The sequence below is a fragment of the Anas platyrhynchos genome, chromosome 11, assembly GCF_047663525.1.
Source record: "Anas platyrhynchos isolate ZD024472 breed Pekin duck chromosome 11, IASCAAS_PekinDuck_T2T, whole genome shotgun sequence".
Lineage (NCBI taxonomy): Eukaryota > Metazoa > Chordata > Aves > Anseriformes > Anatidae > Anas > Anas platyrhynchos.
Genome location: NC_092597.1, coordinates 17,085,807 through 17,107,251, shown reverse-complemented (window position 1 = coordinate 17,107,251; position 21,445 = coordinate 17,085,807). Strand labels below are relative to the sequence as shown.

Here is a 21,445-nt window from a genome sequence, read left to right as displayed (position 1 = left end):
TTAAAGGGTGGGTAACACTGCAGGTGAAACACAAGTGGCATTGCGTGTTGAAGGAACACAACAGGAAGTGGTCGGATAGACTTGTTTCAGCACAGTGACCTGGCCTTTTAACTGAGAGGCACGAGAGCAACTGGAGAAGGGATTTTAATTACTAGCAGAGCAGATGGTGGGGCTGAGTTACGTGTATGGTCCCATTACCATGGTGCTGGTTTCTCCTTTGTAGAATGGAGATAAAAGATTATCGTATTCTGTATTCAAACAACTCAAGAGGCTCAGTTACTAAGTAACTGGTTATTTTTATTTCATGTTTTCTGTGGCAGATAAAACAATATTACTTGCCCCAGCCAGACCTCCTGCCTCCACTGAAACTTGAGGGTTGTATTATGGCTCAAGGAGATCAAATCTTTCTGCAGGAACCACTGGTAAGAGCTGTATTGGCTGGCCACAGCTGCGAGTTCATCTGTTCCATAGGATTTTAGTTGTGCTGCTACATGAGCTGAATACCTCCTATTTCTTCAATGTCTTCTAGCTTGGAGCTATTCTTTTAATGACAATAGAGCTGGGCATTTCACCCCTGCCTGAGGCTATCTATCAGAGCTCTGTTAGCAAAGTGGTTTGGGGGACCTGGGTGAAAAATGCACAAGGAGCGGTGTCGTGTTCTGTTATCTTCTGTTGAGCTCACTCTGTTATTTTTCCTCCTTCAACTTAATTCTGCATAAAATAGTCGTGCAGTGTGTGATGTGGGGGAAGAGCCTGCCCTTTGATCTCGTTCCTTTGATATTGTTGCAGATGAGATCTCGATTCATGGGATTTCCAAGGGAACAAATTCCAATTCATTGCTTTGTTTTTCCCTAAGGAAGCTTCCATGCTGTGCTGCAGTAGCACACCCAGGAAGGGAGCAGACACTTCAGCTGCAGTGAGGGCCCTCTTGGAAATTCCCTCTCCGTCTCCTCCAACAGTTAGAGTAGCTGGGTTGTGGGAGCTAAGTCTGTACATCCTGTGTAGGCAAGCTCACGCAGACAATGTTGTCTGAGGCTAGAACTCTAACTGCGTGTAGGGTTACAGAAAGCCTCTTCTGGGAATTAGGCGTATTCTTGAGACTGACATGAACCTCTGAAGGCACCTCTGGTTCTTTGCATCAAGCTATAATGGTCCAGCCTGTGACGTTGAACGGGCTGTCCTCATCTGACAGCAGTCTCTTTCTAGAAGGCTGATTGTGACTGTGTGGCTGCTTCCTTCAGGCCCATCTGCTCTGCTGTATCCAACACTGTCTAGCCTGGTATAAGAGCACCGTGCGTTTATGCCAAAGAGCTGAAGATGACGATGAGGAGGAGGAGGATGTGGGATTTGAGCAAAACTTTGAGGAGATGCTAGAATCTGTCACACGACGGATGATCAAGAGTGAGCTGGAAGACTTTGAACTGGTAAATCAGATTTTCAGTTTGACTCAGTGACAGAAGACACTGAGTTCTTGTCAGGTTTTGAAATGATTCTTTCACTTGTTTCCTCTACCTCTTAGGATAAATCAGCAGATTTCTCTCTGTCTTCTGGTGTTGGTGTAAAGAATAACATCTATGCCATCCAGGTGATGGGAATTTGTGAGGTTCTGATTGAGTACAATTTCAACATAGGGAATTTCAGGTAAAACATCAAATCTTACCCTCTAGCACTAGCTGTGCTCTGCTGTGCCTCGCTCTTTGGAGTGCAGGACACAGACTCTGCAAGCAGAGGATAATAGTCCCAACGCAGAGTCAGAGTGATGTTTTCTGAGTGTATGTGCCTTGTGGCACAGATATTCACAGAACCTTGGGAGTGTCTTCTGAATGTCATGTGTTGTGGGAGCTGTGATATAACATTTTGTAGAAGGGCAGGTCAAGAAGGAGTGGATGAGGTATACACTGTCAGGGAGGCAGGGAGATGTCATGTCATAGTTTTATCATCTAGAAGGTGTCTGTGTAATTTGGCAGCTGAAGCTGGGATGGGGAACCTTAAGACTGAAGTTTCTTCTCTAATGCTTCCCTTTGCTTTATTGCAGTAAGAACAAGTTTGAGGATGTCCTAGGCCTGTTTACCTGTTACAATAAACTCTCTGAAATCCTGAGGGAGAAAGCTGGAAAGAACAAATCTGCCTTGGGCAACAAAATTGCACGGAGCTTCCTGTCCATGGGTTTTGTATCTACTCTGCTCACAGCTCTGTTCAGGTGAGAAGCTGTCCCATCTGGAGTGGCTTTCAGGCCTGCTCACAAGCTGCTTCCATGGTGTCTGCATGCTGCCTGATCTTGTGCACTGTGTACACCATACAGATGTTTTCATGTCTGTACGAAGCCTCTATAACAGCACTTACTGTCTGGAGAGCAGCATCATGTGTCTTTTCCAGACAAAGGGTCTTTTCCTCACTAGCTGAATCCAGGGTGTTTTTTTTGTGTGTAAATGCATATTTAGATCTTGAATTTAATGTGGCAAACTGAAAGCAAGCAGTAGGTGTAGTGATAGTTCTGTTCTATACAGTGTATTGCTTGTGACTAGAGCTCTGGTGTGAAGAGACGCAGTGCTGATAGGCCATCCCTGTGCTTTTTTCAGTGCATCCTCAATTCCCTGACAGTGCTCTTGATTCTTCAGGGACGATGCCCAAAGCCACGAGGAGAGCCTGGCAGTTCTGCGCTCCAACACGGAGTTCTTGCGCTATGCTGTCAGCGTAGCACTGCAGAAGGTGCAGCAGCTGGAGGAGACGGGACAAACCGATGGACCAGACGGACAAAATCCTGAGAAGATGTTTCAGAACCTCTGCAAAATCACACGGTGAGTCACTGTGGAACGTGCAGTCATCAGCCCTGAAAAGCAGCAATGCATTTTGGGGAGTTTAGATTCCCATGGTTTTGAAAGAAGAATGCAGTCTGTAACTGAAACAGTTGTTATCACTGGAATTAGATTGTTGCCTTTCTTTGCTCCCGAGAAATCAAGTGGAGCAACTATGGTTTTGGTGCTAGAGTGAGTGATACAACTCTTAACTTTTTACTTTAGCCTGGAAGAACCAAACAACATCAAACTCTCATTTTAATCCTCTTTCTGACTTTTGGTTCGTCACTTAGAGTCACAGGGGAGGTAGCATGGTTACAGGCTAGATTCTTGAGGCCTCTGGAAAACTATGAAATTAAAATTCACTTCACTGTAAAACAGGTATAAGAGGGACACCAGATTCAGAAAACATTTTTTTTTAGGATGTTTGCAAGGTGTTTGAAGATACTCAGGCATCTAATCTTTTGGAAATCTGAGAATATTAAGCAACTAAATGTCTTTTAGGATCTGGGTCATATGTGCAAGTGGTTGCTTCAGATCCTTCTCAGCAGAGAGCACAAAAAACAAATTACCTGTATATTTTGTCTCATCCCATAGATGAAACTATTTTTGTTGCAGTCATTGGGGCTAAATATGAGGTACATGTTTGCATGATTGGATATGGAAATAGAGCAAGTTCATCTACACAGCAGAGAGAATTAATGAGAAGAAGGGAGAGAGAATAAGAAAGGGAACAAGAACAGTTAGAGGGGCAGGAAAAAGGTGTTTGCCTGCAAATAGAAATGTCTCCTCTAGGCCAAACAATTTAGCTTTCTTCGAAGCTTTTCACTTTGCTTTGCCTGCATTTACCTTTCTGATTTTATTTATAAAGAGCCCTATGGAGATAGCTGACATTTCACAAATTTAAACTGCCAGGAGATGAGCTGCTCTTGTCATTGACAGATTTGACACCAGTGGTCAGTGTTTGGGTAGTCTGAGACAGAAGAAAAACTGCATGAAAGAAAGGAGTCCTTAAAAATGGACTTGGGATTGGAAGGTCCCTTGGCATATGGGAAGGATTAAGTTATTTAGCTGTGCAGGCAGAAAGCAGTGGCTGTTCTGCTCACATTGAAACAGTCTTCTTTAAAGTGGATCTCTTCTCACTCCTCTTATAGGAAAAAGACCTTCCAATTTAGTTATATTAAAAATATGAACCGAAGATTCTGTGATTAGCCATGTTCTAGGCTCTTGCACTGTGCAGCCAGCTTTACTGGAGTGTGTGTTGTCAACTCCTCTCCCATCCCCTAGGGTCCTGCTTTGGAGGTACACTTCAATTCCCACTGTTGTCGAAGAGTCCGGGAAGAAGAAGGGCAAAAGCATTTCCTTGCTGTGCTTGGAAGGTTGTCTGCGGATCTTCAACACGGTGCAGCAGCTGTACGCTGCTAGGATCCCCCAGTTTCTACAAGCCCTGGGTAGGCATGTGGTACGATGCTAGCCTTCATGTTCAGCCCATATGTATTCTTTATTCATAGCTAGAGGGGTCCAGTCCTTGTTCCTCAGTAGCAAGGAGAGTTTAGTAGCCATGGATTTTCATGCCAGTTCCAAGATACGTTTACCTGCCATCGGTCTGTCAGCAGAGGATAGTTGGGGTCTGATACAGTGTTCTATTTGAGGTTTGCCTTTAGCGTGTTTTTGTGCTCACCACAGGTTTACAGTCTGTATTCCTTCCCTAGCTGTGAGCAGTTTCAGTCTTTCCTACTTTTGGAAATAAATCCTGTATTCTGCTCTTGGCATTTAGCTCTTTTCTGCACCTTTCTGTCTGCCAGATACTACTGATGGTGACGCAGAAGCAGCGGATATTAATGTCACAGAGAAAGCTGCCTTCCAGATCCGACAGTTTCAGGTAAGTACCACTGTGTGCTGCAAGTGTTCCAAAGCACTTGTAATTCTGGCAGAAAATGCTGTTAGTTCTCTATTGCTTGACCACAGAATCAAGTATGCACTAGCAACTCTGACACTGTGAGTCACTGGCTGTTCAGAAAAGTTTCTGATCCTTAAGGAAGGCTTCTTCAGGGCAGTGTGCAGGGCAGGATTGAAGTGCACATGTATTCAGAGAGCTCTAAGGTCCTGCAATGCAGCACAAAACATACCTGAGTAAGTTGCAGAAGTCACACTGAATCAAAAGTGGACCTCTGAGTAAGCACTCAAAAAAAAAAATAAAAAAAAATCAGTGTGTGCTCTTTAGAAGATTCCTCTCTTTATATTTTTTTTCATCCTTGAACTTTGCAAATTCCTTTATATGCTGCAGCTTCTGATTATTTACTTCTTAAAACGTCCCCACAACAAGCATGCGAGCTCAGTGTCTCTCTCCTTCCTCCCCATGATCAGAGGTCTCTGGTGAACCAGTTCAGCAGTGCTGAAGATGACTTCAACTCCAAGGAAACGCAGTTACTCGTCACCGTTCTCTCCACTTTGTCCAAACTCCTGGACCCAACATCTCAGCAGGTACTTCATAACCTTGGGGTGGTGAGGATGTATGTAGCAATCATAGGTGTGGGGAGAACGTTAGCAGATTGAGTTGATATCTGAGGGCTTTGATCTGGACTTTGACTTCTGTGTGTGTTCATGTTCTAGCCTTCTCCTGCAGATCAGACCGTGTCAAACCGACAGTTTTAGTAAGCTGTCAAGCATTATCTTGTCAAATGCCTGCAAGAACAGTTAAGAACAAGTTGCTTTCCCACCCTCCCCCTTGCACGTTCTGATGCTGCCTTTGGGCATCTGGATCCCAAACTGCTTGTTTCCATGAGAAGCAGCCCCTGATAGAGCCTAGGTGTGGTTTGGCTTCCACGTGGGAGTAAAGCCAAAAAAGGCCAGCAGATTTGTGACTAGTCCAAATACAGCTTTTCAGAAAGGATTGGCTGAGTGCCTAATTTATTCCGTGCAAGGATGCATTTTCTAAAGCACAGACTAGAGGTGCCCCAATTTTACATATTAGGCACTGCACTAAAAGTGTGCTAGAAGTCTGGAGTCATCGTTTACCTTAAATTAAATGGAGCTGTTACTCTGTCGGAGGGCAGGTATAGCCATTCCTGTGTCCTGCATCTCGGCTTTTGACTTGTTAGTAGGTTAAATGTTCCTTGTGGAATTTAACAGAGCATGGCTGAATGCCCTTCTGCCAGAAGGGGACTCTGCTGGTCTCCCTTCACTGTGACTCATTGTCTTGAATGACCTCTTTTTGTGTTTCTTTTTGTTTCTTTGCTTGCTTGCTTTTTTTGTTGTTGTTGTTTAATTTTGTGTTTTGAGTTCTGTTTCAAACCCTTAATATTTTTTTCTCCTCTTATACAGTTCCTTCAGTTCCTGACGTGGACAGTCAAAATTTGCAAAGAAAATGCTCTAGGTAAGTAAGCTCTGAGGGGTGTGTTTGGATGTGATGTCTCAGGTCTGATAATAGTCTCTTAATTGCTCTGCTCTTTTTTCTGTTTCCATCTCTTTCTTGCAGGTAGATTCAGGTCCTATTCTGTGGCAGATTGCCATGACTTTGTGTTTATTAGCATGGCTATTAGGAAAGAAACTTCATCCCTATAAATACTAGAGCAGCTGAAAAAAGAGAAGCCACTTACTTGACTTTTTTCTCTTGTTACTTAGTGTACCTGTTGCTCAAATTTGGATTTGTATTTTGGAAAAACATTACTCTTGCCAGGGTTTGTATTGTGCTTACTAGGTGCTTCTGAGCACTGTTTTCCTGTGAGATGAGGGCTGTTATTCCCCCTTGTAGCATTATGCACAGTGCCCATTGTTGTAAACTCTGCTGCTGCGACTAGAGCATTCGATAGGATTTTCATTTACTGTGTTTCTGGGAGTGTAGACTTAACTCCATACTGAATCTGAGGCTTTTCCTCAATGGATGTGTGATGTTCCTGAATAGTGAAAGGAGTTCTACATCTGCTAACACCCTGTTTTACTTTCCTTCCCCCACAGAGGACATCTCTTGCTGTAAGGGTTTGCTGACTCTCCTTTTCAGCCTCCATGTTCAGTACAAGAGTCCTGTCGGTCTGCTGCGTGAACTTGCACAAGATATCCATGCTTGCCTGGGAGACATAGATCAGGTATGATGCAGAGTCCACAGCAGCTTACCTCTCTTCACTTAGTTCTGGCAGGGCAGAATAGATGGAGCAAACCACGCAATAGGAGCTGAAGTTCTCACCAGAATTTTTCTCTCTCCCCCCTCCCCGCCACCAGGACATAGAAGTCGAGAGCCGGTCCCATTTTGCCATAGTGAATGCCAAGACTGCAGCCCCTACTGTCTGCGTGAGTCAAAGCTGTGTGGATGGAGCAACCAGCCACTCTGCTACGAGTGACTTGTAGATTTCTGTTCTGTCAAACTCCTCCAAGAACCTGTTTTGTTATTGCTGTTTCTGTCTTAGCTGCTGGTTCTGAGTCAGGCAGATAAGGTCCTTGAAGAGGTGGATTGGCTTATCAAGAAACTTACCAGTCTGGGATCAGACACATCAGGTAATAGCAGTGGCCCGCTTCATACTGTTACACCTTTGTCAAAGACAAAAACAAAAAAGTATTTCAGGATTCTCAGGTAGCATCATCTCGGGGCAGGTGTAAACTCTCCCTTGAGTTGGTTTCACATCAACAGTGAGAGTTGCCACAACCCCTGCCCCAGTTATTTTCCCTGTGCCACACTGGTGTTATGTGCACCTGACAAAAAGTGGTCTTTTATGTCTCCCACCTGCCTAATTGGGCTTGTTAGACACACATTTATATAGTATTCTTCTCTTTCTACTAGAAGACTCTACTCAGGCATCAAACCAGACCCAGGCTCTGGAGAAAGGCATAATTCTGCAGCTGGGAACTCTGCTGACGGTTTTTCATGAGCTGGTGCAGACAGCGCTTCCTGCAGGGAGCTGTGTGGACACGCTGCTGAGAAGCCTCAGCAAGACCTACACAATCCTCACCTCCCTCATCAAACATGTGAGTGCAGCTCTGCTGACAGTGGCTGGCTGGGATCTAAAAACTTTTTCCTCATCTGCCACAGCAAGCTTGCAGTGACCCCTGGCAGCAGCTACTCAGGGCTGGGCTGTTCATCTCTTGCATAAAATGAGTCCTTATTCCATCGGCTTTTATGCACTCAGTTTTGTGACCTTTCCACAGCAGTGATAGGTATACCAGGGGAGATGAAAGAAAGCTTTTCTCCAGTTGACTTTGACTGCGCTTGGCTGAGACTGGTTCTTTCCAGTGTCTCTTGTAGGCACTAACGATATTCTCACAGTGCTCAGCAATCCTGCCCTGGCCACTCATTCCCATCTAAGGCTCAAAGCATTGAACCTGGGGCAACTGGGACATGAGATCAGACCGGGGAAGTCATCTGAGACAAGATGATGAATTCCCTGGAGCTCTCACAGCTCTGGAATGCAGAGGTCATTTGAGCTATAGCCAGCCGCTGGGGAGGATAGTTCTTGTAAATACTGCCCTCCTCACCGCGAGCCGTAGTGCTACTGCTGTAGCCTCTACAGTACTGTATGTGCTTCAGCAGTCTTGGTTTCAGAAGAATCCAATTTATGCTCAGGCAATCTACGGTGTTCCTCGTTTCTTTCTGAACATTGGCATAGGAAGGAGTTTTACTTTAAACAGAAACAAGACTTGGATGCTCTGGCAACGATACCCTGTTGTCTTCTGATCTGAGGACAGCAGGCAGCCCTCTGAGCTCCTCATTCTTTTGTCAGAACTTCCTTTCTTAATTGGTCAGTGGCAATTGAATGAGCTGCTTTGAGCCCTTGCCTGGAAGTACAGGTTGTGGGAACAGTGCATCTAGAAGAGACTCATTCATGTTTTCTTTGCAGTATATTCAAGCTTGCCGCAGCACCTCGAATACGATTCCAGGAAGGCTAGAAAAGCTGGTGAGTGAGCAAATTGCTGGAGGAAATGGCTCATTGTCTCGAGCTGGGAGTAACACCAGCCTCTCTGCTTCTTTGCAGGTGAAGCTCTCAGGTTCCCATTTGACCCCACAGTGTTACTCATTCATTACTTATGTACAGGTAGGATCTAAAATAACTGTGGCAAAATCATACTTCATCTGTCTGATGCAGAGTGGTGAATCAGATGCAGTGCACGGGCACCTTTTGGGATTTTTAATCTTCTTGACATGACTTGAGCGTCTTATAGTTTAAGTTTTAATATGTCAAATAATAGTGTAAGACATTTCAGTACCATTGGGACCAGGCATGTTGATTTCTATTTGAGCAGGGAAGGAAAAAAACGCTTAGGGAACTGGTTTTTAGCTAGTTTTTTATTTCCCCTTCTGCTCATGTGGCTTTTTTGGATGCAGTTGATACTGCTGTTAATCACGGTGGCAAGTAAAGGTCAAGGACACTGCAGTCGTCACCACACAAAGCGCTGTGGGTGCCAAAGAAAGCAACCTGGGATGAGATTTGTCTGTTTAGACAGGAAGTGGGTGCTTGAGTGAGGACCAAAGGACTTGTAAACCAGACCTGGCATGTTGGGGAAAATACAGTGGCATGCAAAGCGATTGTTGCTGGGGATGTCTCACACATACATGCTTCTGAATGTATAAACCATGAAGTTACTTTCTTTACTTTCTTTTTTTTCTGAGATTCCATCCTTACATACTGCCTTTCTGTCATGTAGCTGGTAAATGCTGTGTTAGCTGGCTAGAGCAAAGCCTTCTGTGGCCTTACTTGGCTGGCCTTTCCTTCCCTATTTACCCTCTAATGCCACATCTTTTGGCTTCCTTCTTCAGAACATCCATAGTGAGAGCTTAAGCTTTGTGGAAGAGAAGAAAAAGAAGAAGAAAGAAGAAGCTGCCGCAGTCTCCACAGTCATGGTGAGATTGTCTTGCTCTCTATTAGAGTACGGGCTATGTTTGAACTTGGGATCATGCCTCAAGGCTTGCTTTACCTGGTGGCTTCTTAGAGATCACCAATGACACATTGTCATTTGGGCTTTTAAGTAAAAATCTAATTTCTGCAACCTGAACTTCAGAGAAAAGTTTACAAAAAATTAAATAAAAATACTAAATGCAACCTAAAAGCTCCATGGGATGAAAAAAGGTCAAGTCTGGATAGCTTGTGTTGTCTGACTGTTCTGTGTTTGGGATAAGCTATGAAATTACAGAAATAGAAAAAAATATTGGAGCTAATAGTATATGCTATGCAAGGGTTTATTAACTTTATCAGTAGATTTAAAGATAAAATACTGGATTCTGTTAAAGTAAGGCAGCTGATACTGACTGGCTGATTTTGTTGGGAACAGGTAAGCAGGTTCCTGGCCTTTTGTGTCCTCTGTTTACGCTCATTGTTGGTGTCTCCTTTGTCTTGTCTGTTGTCCCAGACATTCCTGTGATGCTAAGTGTTTAAAAACCACAAGCCTGATCTTTCTAGCCACTTCCTGAGTGTGTGGAAACGTTAAGAAATGCTGCATACCCTTTTGCCACTCCCCTGTCAGCATGGGGAACAAACATTAATGGTGTGAAATATACAGGGCAGAAATGTGATGAAACAGCAGTGTGCTCATTGCCTGGAAAGCATAGGCTTAGAATATCTTTGCAGAGCTGGAGCAGAGCAAGTTCTGCTCTGACTGTCAGGCATATCAGGGCTGTGGACTGCAGAAAAAAATAGATATACGTGGAAGAGCCTCGCTGCAGAACCATTCTGGGAGGCAGGTTAAACCCAGCAACAAACTAGGCTGGCAAGGCTTGGTGAGGCAGGACTGCTGTGGAACAAGGCTACTGAAGACAGTTCTCCGAATTGGAATGGTTGTGGCCTTTGTGTCATGCTACAGCACCACTGGCTTTTGGGGGAATCTAAACTGCTGGTACAGGTGCTGCTATAGTGCCACAGCTGGCATGCGTGTTACTGATGACTATACAAGGCACTCTTCATGCTGTTTGCTTCAAATCTGACCTTCTGCCACCTTTCTGCATTTCAGGCTAAGGTGCTTCGGGATACCAAGCCAATCCCCAACCTGATTTTTGCAATAGAGCAGTATGAGAAGTTCCTTATCCATCTCTCCAAGAAATCAAAGGTAATGTAAAGCAGAGGTCTTCTGTGATACGAGCTCAAGGGAACAGCAGTACCATGGCATGGTAGAAGGCTACTGCTGTTTCACTATACAAGCAAAAATCATTCTGTTGCTGCTCAGAATAGGAAAGTGTAAGAACCTTACCCTTCTTTCAGGCTTAACTAAACCAAACTTTGTTCTAGTTCTGTGTGTAGGACTAGGCAGGGTAGAAAACTAAGCAGCTTATGCCCTTTCTTTGTCTTGCCCCCCGGTTGCTGCAGGTGAACTTGATGCAATACATGAAGCTCAGTACCTCCCGGGACTTCCGCATCAACGCATCCATGCTAGACAGCGTGTTGCAGGAGCATAACACAGAGGATGCTGAAAATGAACCGGACAATGACCAGGTGAGAACTCCTTCAGCTGCTGTTACTGTTGGGTTTCTGCTGCCACGTGTATGTGTGAGCTGTTTAGCTATATGGAAAACTAGGCCAGTTTTGTCTCGCTTGGGTTAGCCCTCGCTTCAATAATAAGCTAAGAGGAGTGAGCAAATAGGCCTGAAGTGTTCCCTGCAGTCCAGCCCTCTGCCTTAAGTGACCTTTGTGTCCATGTACCAGTTGGCTGCATGCCTGGTGTTAAGCAGGACTGTTTATAAACCTTCTTGTTTGCCTCTGCCTGTCTCAGCAAGCTGAGAAGTCTGTTAGCATTGCCTGAGGCCTGGCTGGCCTCCTCCAGCAGCCACTGCTGGGGAAGGCAGCACAACTTGTGCTGGACAGAAGACACACCACTTTCCTTTGCTGATTGTCCAGGTTTTTATTGGTGCTTTTGCCCATATTTCCCAGAGTGTAACCAGCATCTACAAGCCAGAATCCAGCACTGAACAAACAGGCCTTGTCTTGTGCCGTTCAGAACCTGGGGCCTGAATTCCAGCATGAAGTAAAGAGGTCCAGGGGAAAGCTTTGGTGGATGAGAGGAGTCCTCTATTTCAGGCCATGTTTGCTAGGGAGGAAAAAGTGCTAAATCCTGTTCTGTCAGTCTGCTTTCTTGAAGTAAACGTTCATTAGAGTACTCGCACAAACACATTCACCCTGTACTGTTACTCTCTCCTCTCTCCAGTCCACAGCAGAGCAGCCAGATGAGAACCAGGAACCCAAAAAGAAGAGACGGCGAAAAAAATAAAGGTGCGGTTGCCACTGCTGCCCCCTCCTCCTGCAGTGCCTGTTCTGCAGCAGATTCACCTTGGTCTTGAAGAACCGTGTGTACAGAGATAGTAGTTTGTTGTTTCTCTTGTCAAATACTCAAGACTTCTTTCTTCATGCCCGGGGTGTGCAGTGACTCTTGTCAAGCGTCTCAGGTATTAAAGCTGGCTGCTGCCTTCAGAAGTGCCTCTGCCATTCAAACACGCTGCTACCACAGTTCTCTTCTCCAGGAACATCCCTTTTTCCAGCAAAAAGCAAGCAGCTCACGCAGGATCAGTCCCTGACAAAAGATGTGCTTCTGAAAGGACAGCCGGGTTCTGGCACGCTCTCTGGACAACTGTCATTCTGGCACTCGAGCGTCATCACTTTTTCTCCAGCGAACCTTTGGTTATTTCAAGAAGCTGATATATATCCAGTGCTTCTCCTGGAAGACAATGGGACAATGAGTTCCGTGCCTTCTGCAGTACAATTACAGACTGTACAACATACGAATACGAGAGTAACAGTAATTAGTTGCTTTTAGTTCAGAGCATGTAGCACAGAAAGCCCTGAAGTTACTCCAACTTCTCGTTTGTATGGTGCTGTGAGTGCAGACAACAGCCCCGATAGGAAGCAGCAACGAGGGGCTGTTCTCCCTCAGAGCTGAAGCTCGCTGCCATGCATAGTGCCAAAGAAGCAGAGAGGTGTCAGCATGCTCTGGAGAGCCAGCAGTAGGGGCTGTGTTACATTTTTGCTGACCCTCATGCACTTATTTAATTTGCTTTGTTCTTGATGAGAACACAAGTACCCTTTTTGCCCACAGAGCCCAGATTCTTTTTCTGAAAGCACACTTCACCTGTAAAACTCCTAATAAAGGCTGCTTAAGGCTGAAACGTCTGATGTGGTCAATAACTGACAGAACAACTCCGAGGGCAGGTTCCTCTTATCTGGCAAAACGCTGCTGCATAGTGAGGAGGTGCTATTTAAAGCAGCTCCCAGCCAACAATTAAATGTTTGTTTGCAGCAGTTGGAAGGTTACATCAGGTGCACCTAGGGACAACTGTAAGCCTTGGGGCTGCTGGGGAGGAACACAGCCCTGCCAAGGCTGAAGTGTGCAGCATGGGCTGGGCTCTGAACCCAGCTCTGCTGAGCTGAGGGAGAGGGGGATGGAGAGAAAACACTGAAGGCCAGAAATGTTTGGGCTGGGAGGACAAGACATAACACAACTGTAGGGCTGTCTCATTTCACAGAGGGAACAAGTCAGGCTCGGGCTGTGTTTAAAAGACTAGAGGAAGGCTCATCTGCCTTCTGAGGGGCACAAAGCGAACTTGTGCACGGGCTGACAGAGCCAGGCTCTGACTTCTTTATCAGAAATAGCTGGAAGCAGCAGCACAAAATGCCCAAGTGCTGAGGAAGGTGAGTAGGGTAGGGAGGGGCTGGCACCAGGGTGGTGGGGGTCTGAGGTGCTGGGGTTGAAGGGCTCCACCTCCAGCAGCAGGGAGGCTCCTGTAGGACCTCCAGCTTTTATTGGGGATGGCGCTCAGAGGGCTGCCGCTCACCTTGGGGGATGCCGTACTTCTCCATCCCCGTGGGGTTTGACGGCGTCACGCAGTTCATGGTCACCTCCTTCCTTAAGCACCGGTCAACATCCACGGCACTGAAGAAAGCCACCGACTGCGGTAGGTCCTGGAGGCCCAGCTTGTAGGCGAACATGCACCTGGAAACACAGGGGAGCAAATTGGCTCTGTCACACCCGGGCTGCAGCAGGCAGCGTGGCACAGCCCAGCAGGGATGTGACAGGGGTGTCAAACTGTGCCCCCTCGTGTCCCAGGCAGCAGAAAATCCCTCGTGGGCAGCACCCCTTGGGGAAAAAATAGCCAGGGAGGTTGCTTAACGGGGAAGCTCGGTGCCCAGCCCTGTCACCACGAGCACCGCTTGTTCTCCGCTGGGGAAAGAACTCCGCGGCCTTTTCTCCAAGGCAGGGACCAGCCAGCACTTAAAAGTTGGAGCGAGCCCGCCAACTTCTCTCAGGCGCAGCCAGCTCTCTTACTGCACGAGGGGGGCTTTGATCAGCCGCAGGCTGGGCTGGAACAAAGGCAGCCTGACAAAACCCCGCTCAGCCCTCGGCACAGATTGCTTTGCACCCGGGGCAGGCAGCGGCTGGCAGACAAAGTGCTGCGGGAGCGCCGGGGAGCGGGAGGGTCAAGGAGCGCCGGAGGAGCTGTGGGAGGAACGCAGCATTGCCAGGCTCAGCCTCTGAGGAAGAAAAGGCCAAACCCAGCCCTTCGCTGCTGGCTAATCCTCCCACGCAGAGCAGATGTTGGATTTTCCCAGCAGGAAGCCCCGTGCTCGCAATAGCCGGGATAAAGGCACAAGCATCAGGGCGGCTCCCCCCGCTGCGAGCGCTGCCCGGGCGCAGAAAAGCTGTTTGCTGTATCCTTACCTCAGCCGGGCAGAAAATAGCTCTGCTTTTGGCCTACTCCTCTAATAAACCACACGCCATAAAGCACGGGGAAGGGGGCTTCAGAGCTGAGGGGAACCACAACCCCGCGTAACGGGGCCTGGCCCTAGGAGGTGTCCCAGCCCCACATCTCTCCCCCAGCCCCACATCTCACCGTGTCAGCAGGTTGGTGATCTGCAGGGCCAGGGCGGCCCGGTAGCGGTCCTGCTCCTGGACCAGGTAGCGCACCTCGTCGTGGATGCTGATGCAGAAGCGCCCGCTGATGTCGAACTCCTCGAAGAGCCACTTCATGGAGACCAGCATCAGGTGCAGGTAGTCGACGGCCGAGCTCTGCACCACCCAGTTCACCCTGCTGGTCAGAAACTGGGGGCAGGAAACACAGAAACGCTCTGAGAAACGCCAGGAGAAACATGAGGAGAAATGCCCAGAGAAATGCCCTGAGACACACCCAGGGCCTGGGCCTGTTCCTCTCAGAGGGGCTGCTGAGGGTTCCTGTGTTCCCCTGAGAAAAGGGGAGAAGGACCCAACACCTGTGGGTTTCTTCCGCAGCTCTGAGGGGTTTGTAGGGTTTCCTGCCCCTCAGGAGGGCAGAGCTGGGGCCTTACCTCGCCCTTGGCCACGGCGGGCTCCAGCGCCCTGCTGATGTGGCAGCCCAGCACCGGGGTCTGTGGCGAGGAGGACAAGGCGATGCTCTCCAGCTTGTTGAACATTTCGGACTCGGTGCCGCCAGCCCACACCCGGTGGCCCACCACGTCCCACTTCTTCTTGCTTCGGGACCTATTGGGGCAGAAGGGAGCCTCAAACACCCTCTTCTGGTTGGGGGCAGCCCCCACGTTCATCTGCTGCTGCTCATGCACTGGGAGACACTGGGAGCATCCCAGTCCCATGGACAGGGGTGGACCTGGGACAGCTGGGACCACCCGGCCCCTTCATTGCCCACCACCCACGGCCTTTCCCCGCCTCACGCCCCTGTCCCACAAGCACCATGTGGGGTCACAGCATCTCACTTTCTTGCAGCTTCCCTCTGGAGCCGGTGGACATCCCGGGCCGACACCGAGCCATCTTCTGCCCTATCCACAGCCAGGTCCAGCTCCTTCACCAGCCACTCGCCCTCCTCGCTCAGATGAAACCTGGGTGGCAACGAGCCAGCTGGGGGTGACCCACACCCGGGGCAGCACCCACGGGGACACCGTCCCCAGGCACCCCACAGCCCCGGGGGGCAGCACCCACCTGCGGATGCCCTTGGTGACGGCGTACATCTGCTGGGCTTTCTCCCGCGCCTGCTCCTGCGTCAGCCGGTGGTTGAACTGCATCAGCAGGCGCTCGGCGAAGGGCTGCCCGGCCCCGTAGATGCGCCCGTAGTTGAAGACCTTGGCGTGCTCCCGGCTGATGCCCACCGTGGCGGCCGTCTTGCTGTGCAGGTCCGTCCCGTTGCTCTTCTTCCCCTGCAGGGTCATCCAGCCGAAGGCCGTGCACCCTGCGGGGAGGAGGGAGGGAGGAAGGGGCTGAGTGCCCAGCATTTTGGGGTGCTGACACCCACTGTAGGGCCCCTGCTCACCGTGCATGCCGGCGAAGTGCGCCTCGCCCAGGATGGCCGCTATCCACAGCTCCTGCGAGTCCACGTCCGCGCCCACCAGGGCGTAGCCGGGTGGCACCTGCACCATGGCTTTCAGCTCGCTGCCCACACGGTCGGCCTGCGGGACATGGTGCCAACCTCAGCACACCCCATACAACGCCCCTTCCTCCTCCTCCTCCTCCTCCTCCTGCATCCCAGCACGGCTCCAACCCGCCCCAGCTCCGCTTTCCCATACAGAACACACCGGCCACCCCAAAACACACGGACACCCCCTCGCCGTGCCCCGAACCCCGTAGGCTCGGCCGTACCCGTGCATTGCTGGCTGTCAGCCACGTGGGCTCCACAGCCCGCCGGGTGATGGTGCCCGCGGTCACCACCTGCGGCAGGATGGCTCCGTAGTCGTCCTCCTCGTTGTAGTCCGGGTGCCTGGGATAGGGGAAAAGGGTGAGCCCCAACCCAACGGGGCCCCCCCGGCACCATCCGTCCCTCCCCGTACCTGGTGACGGCGCGGGGCAGCTCCCCTTTCTTCAGCCACACCACCATCTGCGAGCTGCGGACACACGGCAGGGCACAGGGGGTGCTGAGCTGCTCTGAGCACCTGTAGGGACTCCACACACACACCCTGAGATGTGTGGGGTGGTGGCAACGGGGCCGGGGCTGCTCACCTGATCCGCTTGTGAGCGTTCCTCCAGAAGGAGATCATCTTGTTGATCTCCAGGGCCCTGGTCCCGTGGGTGCGCCCCACGGCAGCCCGCAGGGTGCCGTCCTCCATGCGGGGCAGGAAATCCTTGGCAAAGGGGCTCCCGACGTTGTTGGCGTTCCCATCCTTTAGCAGCACGGATTTCGGGGCTCAGCGTGCTGCCATTTGCTACCGGCACAGCCCCATGTGCCCTCCCACCCCACAGGTGCCCCACCCGACTTGCCTTGTGGGGCAGCTTGAAGAACCAGCACCCGGGGACGTCGACGTCGTTGTAGGGCCCATTGCCGTGGTGGTACGAGGGCCGGCTGCTGTCCTCTGGCAGCTCACCCCCTTCCTCCTGTGACCAACACCACGAGGTGTGGGGGGCACGGGGCCCTCCTGCCCCACGCAGGCACCCGCTGGGAGCCCCCAGCATGGGGAACGGGGGGAAAATCAAGGAAAGGGGGAAGGATGCAGGGTCCCAACCCCACAGCAAAGCCCGTGTACCTGCACCAAGCTCTGGTCCGCCCTGCCCACGTCCCCCTCCAGCTGGCTCAGCTCCTCCACCTGCGGCACAGAGAGGCCACCCCATAAAGGACGGGGTCAGGCAGGTTATTAAAGGGTTTTTCTTACTGCTGGTGTTTGCGGGCGCGCTGGGGAAAGCCCAGCCCCGCGACCCACACCAGGAGGCCTCCTCCCTCCCAGTGTCACCTTCTGCCACATGCTGCTGCCGTCCATCACCAGCAGCTCGTCCTCCACGCTCTGCTCCTGCGGGGGCTGCTCCCGGCCCTTCTGCAGCCGGTGCTGCCGGCACAGCTCCTCGATGGCCCTGCGCACGCACCCACCCTGAGGACGTGGCCAGGCACCACGGCTCAGCCCCCGCAGGGCACCCCCTGCGTCCCCCCTCACCTGTGGGGGCAGACGGGACCCTCCCCGCCCGGGGGGGCCGCGGGCAGGTTGTCCTGCCGCCCCGGCACCAGGTAGCCCCAGCCGTGCTTCTCCGAGTAGTGCAGGGGGAACCCGTCCCAGGCCAGGCGCATCAGTTTTGGGGTCACCCTCATCTGCAGGCTGATCAGGCTGGGCCCCGGCACCCAGCCTTCATCCTCCAGGCGCGGGCACAGCTTGCGGTACCACCTGGGGGGGGGATACAGGGGGTGGTGGAGAGGGGACAGGGAGCAGGGAGCGAGCCCCTGGCACCCCCGCAGTCCCCAACTCACCCCGGGTGGCCAGGGAGGTGCTGCAGCTTCTTGGGCTGCAGCGTCACCGTGTCCTTCAGGAGCTGCAGGAGGGCACTGCCCTCGGGGGCTGCTCGCAGCTCCTCGTCCTCGCTGGGGGGGCCGGGGTCTGGGGGGGACACGGGGAGCCCTGGGGCTGAGCATCCCTCGAGCCCCGGGTACCCCCAAACCTCCCCGTGCTCACCTTCCTGCCACTCCTGTGCCGATCCTGCCCCGGGGGCTTCGCCTTCGTTCACCTTCTGGTCCTTCTTCTTCCTCGGGGGTTTCTTCTGCTTGAACTCCTGCGTGTCCCACTCCAGGTCCCAGATCCAGGGGTCCTCCTTGTACCTGCCGGGACGCCGCGGCCGTGCTCCAGCACCCATGGGTGGGGGCGCAGCGCCATCCCCTCCCCTCGGCTGGCCCCGCTACCTGTCCCCGTGCAGCAGCTGGCAGGCGTCGTTGGCCAGGTTCATCAGGGACTTCTTCATCTCCTTCTGCAGCTCCTCGTAGGTGCCCTGGGCGTCGTCCAGGTACCTCTGCCAGTTGCCGTTGACCGGCAGGTAGGACACCCCCATCTCCAGCATCCCCGCGAACGTCACGGGGTGGGGGCACCTGCGGCCAAAGGCAGCCCCGAATTAGGTTCCTCCTGGAGGGGAGATGCCCTCCGAGCAGGGGGGCACAGCACCAGCAGCTGCCAGCTCCTCCTCACCCCCAGATGGAGCTGAGACCCTCCTGGACAGGGCTCAGCACCCTCCCGGCCTCCCCAGGGACAGATCAGCCACATCCCAGCCCCAGCAGGGTCACAGTGTCCCCAGCAGGGCTGTGGTGCCCCCAGTCACCTACTGGGCCCCCTCACCTCTCCATGAAGAGCGGCAGCTGCTCCTGGAACACCTCGTGGGTGGCTTGGACATCGCGGGCGCAGTAGGACATCAGGTCCTGGGGGCACGGCACGGCGTCACCGGCAGCAGGAGGCGGCCGCAGGAGCACCCAAACCCCTCGCACCCAGACGAGAAGCACCCCGCAGCTCCTCCCGCCCCGTTCCCAGCACCTGGAAGTGATCCCTGATATCGGCCATGGTCCCCTTGACAAACAGCTCCCGCGCCTCCTTCTCCAGCGGCTCCCCGCCCACGTAGAGCGCGTGCACGTCGGCCAGGTTGTTGATGCTGCTGACGTGCACCCAGTCCCACGCCGTGACCTGGCGGGTGCAAGGGACAACCCCGTAATTTTTTATTTTATTTTACTTTAGCCCCTGCCCGCGATTCACCCAGCAGAGCCGCCCCAAATCCCCGGGCGGCAGCGGCGCAGCCCCACACTCACCGCCGGCCCCTCGGCTTTGCTGCGCGTCTTCTTGATGTGCTGCCTGACCTGCTGCAGCCCCTTCCTCTTGCCGTGCTTCGCGGCCATCCAGAGGCTGCGCTGGAAGCCCGTCAGCCCCGAGATGGCCATGTGCATGCTCATGGTGTCCAGGAAACGCACCGGGGAGCCCTGCCAGGAGGGAGGAGGAGAGGTGGTGCCGGGCGTGCTGGAGGAGAAACGTGCTGCAAAACTGCTGAGCTGCGAGGCCACGCTCAGGATGCTTGTGCCGGGGCAAAGTTTTGCCTCCCAAGAGCCTGGAGCTGCCCGTGGCCACCTCAGAGCTTGTGGCATCCTCACAGGACGCACGAGCACCCCCCTGTAAAGCCTGCCCACCGCAGCCCATCGCGCAGGGGACAAATGCAAGGCACGGGGCTGGTGCTGCCAAACGAGGTGAGCACAACCCAGGGGTTCTCGTGCCTAACAGCATCACCAAAACCCCCCCAAAGCACTGATGCAAATTATTTGGGGAGCAAACCCCCGGTGCCAGCACGAAGCATCGGCACGGGTCTCACCCAGCCCTCGTTACAAGCAGCCAGAGAGCAGCGAAGCGGGCAGGGCGAGCGCCTGCAGGACAGGGCACCTGGATGAGGTACTGCTCCTTGATGAAGGCGCGGTCGAAGGCCACGTTGTGCCCCACCACCACGCGCTCCGGCCGCTCCTGCCGCCCGGTACAGCCGGCCCCCGCGGCGCTCTCCAGCGGGATGAGATCCGCCAGGCTCAGGCGGCTGGACCAGGAGTAACGCTGCTCCAGCAGCCTCCTGCTGCACCACGAGTACCTGCGGGCACAAACCACTTAGGGGCTGCGCACCGAGACCCGCGGGACCCCAGAAAACCCCTCCGGCATCTCACCAAGCGTGCGGCGAGACCGCCACCGCCAGCGTGGGGCAGTGCCCGTCGGCCAGGCACACCTCCACGTCCAGCACCACCGCCCGATCCTGGGGGAAATCAACGGGCTCCGGCCGGCCCTCGGGGCCGTAGCGGGTCCAGCCGAGCTGCCAGGCCCAGCTGGGGGGCGCGGGGGGCAGGCGGCAGCGCAGCAGCTCCTCGGCAGCCTCCAGGTAGGGCAGGCTCTGCTTCTGGGCCAGCAGGCGGAAATGCTCGTCGATGTTGTCCCCGTACATGCGGGGCAGGCGCAGCTCCACGTCGGGCAGCGCCGAGGTCTCCTTGCCCCACAGCTCGTGGCGCTGCAGGTGCTCCACGCTGCGCCGCACCGCCGCCTCCGAGTAGCGCACGCGGGCCCCGCGGAAGATCTGCTCGTGGAGCCCCCGGGACAGCATCTGGATGTTGAGGGGGTTGACGCGGCGCTGCCCCTGCCCCTGCTCCTGCTCCGTGTCCTCAGCCGGGCTCTCCGGCAGCGGGCGGCCGGCGAAGGAGCTGGAGGCGCGGTGCCGGGGGGTGCCGGGGCACAGCACCGAGCCTCGCCGGAGCGCACGCCGCATGGTGCCTGCTGCTGGGAGCCTGCAGGAGCAGCAGCACGCGCTGAGCTTTGCACCGCTGCTCCTCAGCCCCTTGCACAAGACCCCTGAGTGTGGCTGCAGCGTGCACGGCCGGGCTGCTCGAGGCAGTGTGCAGCCTCCCCTGGGCTATGCACAGCTCGCTGCAGGTGTGCGCCCACCCTGCACGCACGCACACCTCTTGGCATTACTGCGTGCACCGCCCCACGGCAGCATGCAACCTACCTGCAGGTGTGCACAGCCCTAGGAGCATGCACCGACACCTCCTGCAGCTGTGCAACACCCTGCAAGCGTGCAACCCCCCTGCAGGCGTGCAAACTCCCCTGGCAAGTATGCAAACCCCCCTGTAAGAGTGCAACCCCCCCGACATGCAAACCCTTTGCACGTGTGCAAAACCCCCGGAAACGTGCAACCCCCCCAGCAGGCGTGCAACCCCCTTGCACTCATGCAACCCCCCCATGGCCGTGCAACCCCCCCGGCAGGTGTGCAACCCCCTTGTACATTTGCAACCCCCCCTTGCACGCGTGCAACCCTCCCCATAGGCGTGCAACACCCCCATAGGCGTGCAACCCCCTTGCACACTTGCAACCCCCCTTGCACACGTGCCCCCCCCCCCCAAGGCGCGCGCCCCGCCCCGTTCCCGCGCCCACCTGTGCCCAGCGCGCGCCGCCCGGCCCCGGCCCGCGGGCGGAACCACCCGGGAGGGGCGCGGGGGGGGGCTTCCGGCT

The 21,445-nt window shown here is 53.3% G+C and overlaps 2 protein-coding genes across 3 annotated transcripts in view; one reads left to right on the top strand and one right to left on the bottom strand.

The window, feature by feature from the left end:
- FANCI (FA complementation group I) overlaps positions 1–12,870 on the top strand; it is a 24,740-nt gene extending 11,870 nt beyond the window's left edge. The window contains exons 19-37 of one of the 2 annotated variants that reach the window (XM_027465853.3): positions 321–422; positions 1,242–1,424; positions 1,520–1,641; positions 2,036–2,200; positions 2,619–2,798; positions 4,083–4,246; positions 4,601–4,677; positions 5,163–5,279; positions 6,120–6,171; positions 6,753–6,880; positions 7,014–7,082; positions 7,199–7,286; positions 7,573–7,754; positions 8,624–8,680; positions 8,759–8,818; positions 9,541–9,624; positions 10,728–10,823; positions 11,081–11,206; positions 11,916–12,870. In XM_027465853.3, the coding sequence (XP_027321654.3) occupies positions 321–422; positions 1,242–1,424; positions 1,520–1,641; positions 2,036–2,200; positions 2,619–2,798; positions 4,083–4,246; positions 4,601–4,677; positions 5,163–5,279; positions 6,120–6,171; positions 6,753–6,880; positions 7,014–7,082; positions 7,199–7,286; positions 7,573–7,754; positions 8,624–8,680; positions 8,759–8,818; positions 9,541–9,624; positions 10,728–10,823; positions 11,081–11,206; positions 11,916–11,978 (2,115 nt within the window). In that variant the 3' untranslated portion in view covers positions 11,979–12,870. Of the gene's footprint in view, positions 1–320; positions 423–1,241; positions 1,425–1,519; positions 1,642–2,035; positions 2,201–2,618; positions 2,799–4,082; positions 4,247–4,600; positions 4,678–5,162; positions 5,280–6,119; positions 6,172–6,752; positions 6,881–7,013; positions 7,083–7,198; positions 7,287–7,569; positions 7,755–8,623; positions 8,681–8,758; positions 8,819–9,540; positions 9,625–10,727; positions 10,824–11,080; positions 11,207–11,915 lie in introns of both variants that reach the window. The other variant, XM_027465852.3, reaches the window with a different exon arrangement.
- On the bottom strand, positions 11,588–21,445 carry POLG (DNA polymerase gamma, catalytic subunit). The gene is made up of 23 exons (XM_038185012.2): positions 21,368–21,445; positions 20,113–20,721; positions 19,844–20,039; positions 19,225–19,392; positions 18,956–19,102; positions 18,764–18,843; positions 18,337–18,519; positions 18,113–18,255; positions 17,911–18,037; positions 17,603–17,827; positions 17,405–17,522; positions 17,201–17,260; positions 16,938–17,051; positions 16,680–16,840; positions 16,511–16,564; positions 16,323–16,440; positions 15,997–16,132; positions 15,669–15,915; positions 15,446–15,568; positions 15,044–15,215; positions 14,593–14,801; positions 13,537–13,694; positions 11,588–12,422 (listed from the first exon to the last, which is right to left on the bottom strand). The coding sequence occupies exons 2-23, from the start codon at positions 20,700–20,702 to the stop codon at positions 12,361–12,363; spliced, it is 3,591 nt and encodes a 1,196-aa protein (XP_038040940.2). The 5' UTR covers positions 20,703–20,721; positions 21,368–21,445; the 3' UTR covers positions 11,588–12,360.

Bases quoted from the DNA above. Each gene is read 5' to 3' on its own strand.
- POLG (XM_038185012.2), bottom strand. From the start codon at position 20,702: ATGCGGCGTGCGCTCCGGCGAGGCTCGGTGCTGTGCCCCGGCACCCCC. The intron at 19,103-19,224 runs GTGAGTGTGGGG...TGCACCCGCCAG, and splicing joins GCAAAGCCGAGGGGCCGGCG to GTCACGGCGTGGGACTGGGT. The intron at 16,841-16,937 runs GCAAGTCGGGTG...GTGCTGCTAAAG, and splicing joins TCTTCAAGCTGCCCCACAAG to GATGGGAACGCCAACAACGT.